The sequence below is a fragment of the Gossypium hirsutum genome, chromosome A11, assembly GCF_007990345.1.
Source record: "Gossypium hirsutum isolate 1008001.06 chromosome A11, Gossypium_hirsutum_v2.1, whole genome shotgun sequence".
NCBI lineage: Eukaryota > Viridiplantae > Streptophyta > Magnoliopsida > Malvales > Malvaceae > Gossypium > Gossypium hirsutum.
Window position 1 is genome coordinate 121,861,992 of NC_053434.1, and position 8,970 is coordinate 121,870,961.

Below are 8,970 nucleotides of genomic sequence, written 5' to 3' on the forward strand. Positions count from 1 at the left end.
TTACTCAGGCTAGAAGAGAGTTGACCCTCAAAATTGATAAAATTATTTTAAGGTTTTTTTAGAAATGATAAAAATACAAGTTAATACAATGATAAAATTTCATTTTAATCCCTAAATATTTATAATTTACTTTTTGAATATACCCCAACTTGTACATGGTAAAAACATTCAAAATAAAATAAATTAGGTGTATAATATTTTTTTTTCTTATCTTCCAAGTGAATCTTCTTTTAAAAATACAAAAATGGAAAAAGACATAATAAAAATGGGAAAATTAATGATAAATAAAATGAGATCTAAGACCTAACAATCTCGTGCATTATATAATATGTAGAGAGAGATATAGTGCTTATAGATAGTATTTGATTAGTTAATAGCTATGATTCTTTGAAGAAGCTGTCTAGTAAAGAAGAAAAAATTATATAAAAATTTGTGTCGGTATTATCTTCACTTGACCCTTGCTTTACCATTTTGATTCGCCGAACAATCCAAGAATTTAACACCCACAAGGCCAGAACAATCGCCTATCACCGCCGTAGCCGACACCCAAAATGAGGAAGGAAGCGGCGCCCTCCTCCGTCCCTTCCGCCGCCGCAGGCACCACCACTTTGGGGAAGCTATTCATTTGCTTCGAGACCAAAACATTAGTGACCACATTGCTGGCACTTACTTTAGTTACATTCTTATGGAACTTACCTCCTTACTACCAAAACCTCCTCTCCACCACCCGTCCTTGCTCCGCTCCGATAACCTCCGTTTCCGTCACCGCTTCCGCCGCATCCGTCACCGCCAATTTGATCTCCACCAATGTCTCAATGCCTTACAAGCCGAATCCGGTAGCTAAGAAGTACAACACGGCGACACCACCTAAACCCAAGGACCCAAACAAGCGGGTTTTCGAGTCGTACGGGAACGCGGCGGCTTTGTTTGTACAGATGGGTGCTTACAGAGGAGGACCGAGGACGTTCGCGGTGGTGGGATTAGCTTCCAAGCCAATCCATGTTTACGGCAAGCCGTGGTTCAAATGTGAATGGATCTCTAACAATGGTTCATCGTACAGAGCTAAAGCTTATAAAATGCTCCCAGATTGGGGCTACGGCCGTGTCTACACCGTCGTGGTGGTCAATTGTACTTTCCCTTTCAACCCCAACCAAGACAACAATGGCGGAAAATTAATGGTGAACGCTTATTACGGTGAATCCCAAAGAAAATACGAGAAATTCATGGCGTTAGAAGAATCCTCTGGATCTTACAACGAATCAAAATTCAACCCACCGTATCAGTACGAGTATTTATACTGTGGTTCATCTTTGTACGGTAATCTCAGTGCCGATAGGATCCGTGAATGGATGGCTTACCATGCTTGGTTCTTCGGACCAAGTTCCCATTTCGTCTTTCACGACGCCGGTGGTGTTTCACCGGAAGTTATGGCGGTGCTAGAGCCTTGGGTTAAAGCCGGGAGAGTTACGGTTCAAGATATACGAGACCAAGCTGATTACGATGGGTATTATTATAACCAGTTCTTAGTGGTGAACGATTGTTTGCATCGGTACCGATATGCTGCTAATTGGACTTTCTTCTTCGATGTCGATGAGTACATATATTTGCCTAATGGGAATACATTGGAATCGGTGTTGAATGAGTTCTCTGGTTATACTCAGTTCACGATTCAGCAAAATCCAATGTCTAGTATGCTCTGTTTGAATGGTTCATCTCAGGAATATTCGAGGTAAATTTTACTAAATTTTTTATTCGATTTTGGTTTTCAATTTCTGGGTTTCGATTTAATTCATTAGATCTAAAAGGGGTTACTTGCATTTAATTGAAAAAGAAATCAGATTGATTTGCAGATTGGATTGAATTTGCATACTCAGTTCATAGTTACAGTGATTATAAAAACAAAGTGGGTTAATTCCAAGAACTATACTCAAATTACTGTCTAGCTTTTCAATTGAGTCCTTAAACTTTAATTCTCAAAGTATTGGTCAGTCTAATAGTTTCAAATTTGGGGTCAGATCTATTTGTAAACACTTGTATAAATTTAAGAGTTCTTTTTCCTTTTACACATTATATTCATGTTGTTCATACATAGTAAGTACTTACATGTTTACTGTATGATCCATATGTTTTAAATATGCTTCATGTTAGATTTAAGTTGATATTTAATATCTAAAGTTAATGATTAGGTTTATAGAAAAACTTTGATACTATACCCCTACACTTTGAATTCTAGATTAAAATGTTTTGAAGTTTAAGATCAATTTCAATATCGGTTTAGAATTAAGTGTCGTAGTTTGAAGTTCAGGACCAATTTAAATTTTAAGTTTTCAAATTTGAACTAACATTTAATGTCAAATGTTGATATTTTGAAGTTCGAGACCAGTATTAGAATTAATTTAAAAATTAGGTGATAGTTCGAGGATGTCCATTGAAATTAACCTTAAAAACTTTGCATGTGATTAGGTGATTTATTCTTTACATGTGATTAGTTTGATCTTATTCGTTCATATGCTTTATACCAGGCAATGGGGATTTGAAAAACTACTCTTCAGAGAATCAAGAACCAAGATCCGTCGCGACCGGAAATACGCGATCCAAGCCAAAAACGCCTTCGCGACGGGGGTGCACATGTCGGAGAACATAGTCGGGAAATCATTACACAAAACCGAGACAAAAATCCATTACTACCACTACCACAACACCATCACACAACACCAAGAACTATGCCGAGAATACCTCCCGTCAACCGCCGTCAAACAAGTCACATGGTTCAACAAGTTACCGTATGTCTACGACAACAACATGAAGAAATTAGCCAACACCATCAAACTATTCGAGCTCCAAACCATCGGAAAACAACCCGAACCACATTGATGAACCATCTTCGTCCTTTAAAATGGCCAACCAAATTACAGGGGTCTATAAATTAAAACCAAGTACTTATTTTTTGTTGCTTGAGCTTTACTCTTCTTCATTGAGCCGAACATGGTGTCTTTTGATGCCAACGGTGATGGAAAAGAGGGGTTGATATTGCTTTTGGTATGGCTGTAAAGGTAAGTACTTTACTTTTGTATCATTCCCCATGGAGCCTTTTTTTCTTTTTATGATTATTAATTTATTTTTGATTCTATATATCTATGGTGGGAATACTTGTAAAATTTGTTTCTTTACATTTATTTATTTAATTTATTTATGTTTTTTTTTCTTCTTTTTTTTGCTTTATGGATTCATTATAGTGGTATAAATTTATAGCATTTGATATTTTATTTGTGTTTAGTTGGAGTAATTGAATATAGTGTAGCTTTATATATTATATACACTGAGTAAAGATGAAGATAATGTATATTATATTATGTTATATCGTGTGGAGAATGATTGTAAATGTGAAAATTCGAGTTTCCGTAAATATATCATTTGATATATGAGTTTAATTTGATCTTTGAGATTAATTTTGGTGTTAAATATAGCTATTTGAAATTTCTTTTTTTACAAAAAAATATATATATTTAATTGAGACAAAAAAATTTAGAAACTAAATTGAACATTAAAATAAAATTTAAGTGCTCAATTAGGATTAAAGAAATTAAGTATGATATAAAAAATTTAAGTAAAATTTACAAATTAAATTTAAACTTAATTTTGGAATTAAATTTAAGTATCAAACCAAGCTTTGAAATTGTTGATATTGAATTATTAATTTTTACGGTAAAAAAATTAAATTGAAAAATTAAATTTTAAAGGGATCAAAAAAGTTATTATACTTTTTAGCCAAAGGGGTTAAGGCCCCAGTCTCTCTGTCCCTTTGGGTATGCTCATGGCTTTGCATTAAATTTTATTTTATAAATAAGAGGTTTTATTCATAAATTAATTTTTCAATTATACTTCAATTTTTAAAATGGTTTCTGAAATTGTTTTTAAATTAAATCGTATTTGATAAGAGTGAAGTCAAAAATTTTTTAAGGGACTGAATTATAATTTTTATTGTTTAATTTTATGATGTATTAATTACAAATTTCACCAATTTTTATATTTTTTAGGTCAAAGTGCCTACATATTAACTTTTAACTCTACCATTTTTAAGGACTAAAAGATAAATTTTATTTTATTTTATTTACAAAAATTATGGCATCCAATAATGGATTTTTACTGTGGCAAAAAATATTAGTTTCAATGTCCCCATATCCTTAATTCTTCTCTTTGTATCTTACTTTTACAGTGATTTTAAATATAATTGAAATGATATTAGTATATTAGTGTTTCTAATTACATTTAATTATTAATATATTTACGTTTTGATCATTTAACTTTTAAATATTGTAAAATAGTTGTTGAACAATTCAAAATCGTTTTTATATTGTGTCATATGTTCGTACCGCCTGCACCAATCAAAATTTAAACAATTTTTTTCTTTGGTCTTTGACACTGACTGTCAGATTGACTTCAATGAAAACTTTCGAATAATTCAATAACTATTTTGTAATTTTTTAAAGTAAAATGATTAAAACATAAACTAGTTAATATTTAGTAACCTTAGGTGAAATTTGCCCTTTCTGTTTTTTATACTTGCATGACCGGTAAAAAATAATAATATGATATGTATGAATTACCAATAAAAAAGAATCTAAATTTTCAGTAAATTAATTCTCAAAAAAAAAATTAAATATTTTTCTCACAATTAAGTATAATTTTAATTCTGTATGAAAATAAGAGCTGTCGGCTTAACTTTACGAAGTTTCTACGGGCCTTCCACGTGGCAACCATCTAGTCGGTTGTGTGGGGACCACATTTTGGCTTGTTACCTAACGACACGACAGATAAACGGCGCTTAGCCGTCATTGTGGAACAGTGAACATTTGTCCTTCACCACGTGGCTTTTTTAAATAACGGGTGCGTGGGTCGCACGTGTCAACGTTTTGATTTGTGAAAAATGGAACCGCGTGAGGCATGTGGACACGTATCTGCCGCTTCAAATGAGGTTCTCACATACAAATATATTTATTTAAATCCCACAACTAATATTATTAAATATTAAAACCATTTTTTAGTATTTTTTTCTATATTTAACTTTGGGATTATTTTAATGTTTGATTATACTTTACTTCAACAAATCTAAAGGTTCCATAAGATAATTAGAAAAATACTCATCTAGAAATACTAGGAGGTATACTTCCAAAGTCTACATGAGTTCAGTTGGGTCGATTTTCAATTTCAATTTTTTTTTTAAGTTCAAGCTTATTTTCAATTTAATTTGTTCAAAAAAATATACTTTACTATTTAAAATTTAATAAAATATTTTTATTATGTAAATTAAATTCAGACCGGCCAGATCCAAGATGCAAAAGGACTTGTCTAACCCGGTCCAGTTTGGATCGGATTGGCTAGCTGGTCCATAAACAAACTCTATTTCCAATAGGCAATAATTTTATATTCAAGTTATTTTATATGTGATTTATAAAATTTTAAAAATATTAAAAATTTCTAATTTTTAAAAAAAATTAGTAAATTTATTTTTATATATTTTTTAGATTTAATATTATTTTTTATATTTTTAATAATTTTTTAATTTGAAATGGTTTTTGTAATTTTTTATGATTTTTTTTAAACTTTTTTTTCTTATGATGACATTATAATATTACACATGTTAGCATATGATTGGCTGAATATCTTAATCTTTTTTTAATGTTAAAAGGATTGAATCGAGAACATCTGATAACGTTAAGAACTGAAATGGGTCAATAAATATTTTAAGGATCAAAGTGAAAAATATGATATATTTAAGGGGTTAAACTGTGCTTTAAGCCTTATCTTTTATAAACAAACCCATTTAATTGCCTGGCGATATTGGGCTTTGTTTATTAAAAATATGAGTGTTTATTCGATCTTCAATATAAAAAAATTTAGGTTCGATTCGTTTTTTAATTTTTTTAACATTTATTTATAAAATTATTATAAAATATTTAAAATTATACATTTTATTTTATAGAAATTTGATTAAACATTGAATCGATTAATTCTTCTAAAATATTTTCCTATTGTGGAATTCAAATCGTGGTATATTTTTCTTATATATATATATATTCTTTAATGTTTAGCTTATTTACTTTAGTCTTTTTCTCTATGTTCAATTTTTGGTTTTTTTAATTAAGTATTATTTTAAATATTAATTATAATGTTTTATTGCATATTGGGTACTTTGGGTTGGGTAATTTTAGACAAATTGAGTTTGGGTTTTTATATTAAGTTGGGTTGAGTAGTTAGATGTTGGGCTAGAATATAGATATGTTTGGGGTTGTTTATTATTAAAAATTATTTAATTTGAATATCTAAAATAAAAAATTTATTGAATAACCGATCATATTGAATAAATTAATCAAATTAGTTCGGTTAAATCAATTTCGGTTTAACTTATTATTTGCTCACCTTTTTATATGTAGACAAGGTTGAAACTAGTTCATAAATCAGTTTAATAAGGTTAAATTATGCTATTAGTCATTGTATTTTGGGTAAATTTTAGATTTAATTCTTATATTTTAATTTGATCAGTTTTGGTCCCTTTACTATTTGAGTTGGCCAATTTTAGTCATGAACAAATGTAGCAGCTAAATCTATTGGACTAAATCCTACTATTAATCTTGTACTATTTGTAAAGTTGTTGGTTTAGTCCATTCTCTCCAATTGGATCATTCAGTCTTGATACAAACAACGATAGTTAAATCTATTCAACATGGTAGTATATGTAAAAATAAAAAGCTGACATGATATTACACATACAATGATATGTTTATAACATCAATCTTTTAAAAAAAAATATAGCATAGCTTGAACTATTCGTCTAGGACTGAATTTTTAAAATTCAAAAACTATAGCAACTAAAACTGATCAAATTAAAATACAATAACTAAATTCAACACTTATGCATAGTACCGAGACTAATAATAAAATTTAACCATTTAATAAACATTTATTTTTCATTCACTCCTTGTTAAAAAATAATACTCTTAATTGTTTTTTTTAAATTGTACTGAAATGTAAAACAGTATGAAAATAATGGAAACAAAAATAAAAAATTTAAATTATGTTAGTAGTCCCTTTACTTTAAAACAAATGACCAAAATAAGTATAGGAATTAAATCCAAAACTTTCTAAAGTACGGGGATTAAAAGCAAAATTTAACCAAAAATGAATCATTAATCAATAGGACCTCTTTTAATAGAAAAGCTGAAATTTAAAGCCAAAGGGGGACCATTCCCAAAACATCAACTTGCTGTGTCTGGTATCATTTCATTTCTGGTCCCTAGTTAAAGTTTCAAGTCTTATGTAGTTTGCACTATTGATAGACAAGTTGACTGATATTAAAGAAAGAAATAAAAATAGCTTTCCTCTACTTTTGTCACATTATGTGGAGAAACTATAACCTTAAAAAAATGTGAATCCCATTTTTTTAACTTTTAATAATATAAATATGAAAATTTTAATATATATATATGGGTAAATAATTTTAGATTAGTATTACCTAGGGGAGGTGGATTCCTTTAGAGAAGCTATATTAATAGGTCAATATTGTTTCCAGTTAAAATTTTGTCTCCTATATTTGACAATAGCCTAAAATTAAATACCTAAAACTGTTTAAAGAGGTGACGGGCTTAACAGAATAAGATGTGTTTTAATGAAACGAACTATATGTGGCGCACGACCACTATTGAAAAAATGTGAATACTTGTGTTGTGTTGGATATGGTTTGAGTTCGTGCCCTATATGCTATACCAAACATGAATGCTCATATTTTATCTTAGTAAGTGATCGTATGCCATGCACAACCCATCTTGACAAAGTGCTTAGGTTTAAAGCTAGAGAGGGTTGACAATAAAAAAATTGTTCCTTTAGCCTCTTGAGTATTTGTAAAATTTTAAATTAATTTAATAGAAAAATTGTATCCAACCCTTTCTAGAAATTTAAAATTCAATTATGCTTCATCCAAAAACAAAAAAGTTATAGTTTAATCCCTTGAAACTATGAAATTTTATATTAATAAAATTATGAAATTATATTTTTAATTATCTAAAAAATTTATAGTTCACATTCTCGTCATTTTAAGCTATTGAAGCTCTCCCAAAAATAAAAAGAGAAAACTCTAATCAAGAACAGTATCGACCCATAACTTTCGACGTATAACAATTCAAAAAAAATATCTCAAAATTCCTCAACAAGTTTTAACACATTGTTTGTCCAAAAAAGAAGATTGAAAAAGAAAAATAACATCTAATAATCATGTTATAATCACAATAAACAGGAAGAGACCAAAAACAAACAAGCTAACATGTGCCGACAGAAAAAGCTAATGGACGAGTCACTATCACAGTAGTGGTCGCACAGAGGGGCCTATAAGCATGCCGATTGCCAGCTATGTTAAATATGGCTACTTAGCTGGAAGTTTCCACAATCCTCCTTACGCCTAAAATTATTCTATGCTTGCTATGGTATATGGTGGGATGGTGGGCTCACAATCTCAGAACTGCATTAACGGTCATTCTCTTATTATTTTCTCAAAGCTTTAATTCGTTCAGATTTTTAGATTTTTTTTTTCATATTAATTTTGAGTATTCAATTTTTTTCGTATTAACTCGAAATCTATGTAAGCATGAACAAAATTAAAAATTTTATTTGAGGGGTCAAGATAAAATTATAAAACTTAGGAGTAAAATTAAAAATCCTGTATTAAGAATGTTAATATTAAATTATTAATTTTTTAAAAAGATTAATTTTTTTCCCATTTAATCAAATATTAAAACCATATCGAATCTTTTAATTTTGAAAACATGCAAAAAGGGTAATAAACAAATCCCCCACATCGTTTATTATGAATGTTTTGTTAATATTATTAGAACCGAATCAAACGAGTTGCATTGATTAGATTGAGAACTGAGAATGTGAAGAAAGAGATTGAACCAATGGAATAAACTAAAAAATCAA

The 8,970-nt window shown here is 29.6% G+C and overlaps 1 protein-coding gene across 1 annotated transcript; it reads left to right on the plus strand.

The window, feature by feature from the left end:
* Window positions 1-267: 267 nt before the first annotated feature.
* Window positions 268-3,204, plus strand: LOC107924459 (galactan beta-1,4-galactosyltransferase GALS1). The gene is made up of 2 exons (XM_016854917.2): window positions 268-1,729; window positions 2,523-3,204. Exons 1-2 carry the CDS (start codon window positions 552-554, stop codon window positions 2,872-2,874), a joined length of 1,530 nt encoding a protein of 509 aa, XP_016710406.2. The 5' UTR covers window positions 268-551; the 3' UTR covers window positions 2,875-3,204.
* The last annotated feature ends 5,766 nt before the right edge of the window (window positions 3,205-8,970 follow it).

Bases quoted from the DNA above. Each gene is read 5' to 3' on its own strand.
- LOC107924459 (XM_016854917.2), top strand. From the start codon at position 552: ATGAGGAAGGAAGCGGCGCCCTCCTCCGTCCCTTCCGCCGCCGCAGGC. The intron at 1,730-2,522 runs GTAAATTTTACT...GCTTTATACCAG, and splicing joins TCATCTCAGGAATATTCGAG to GCAATGGGGATTTGAAAAAC.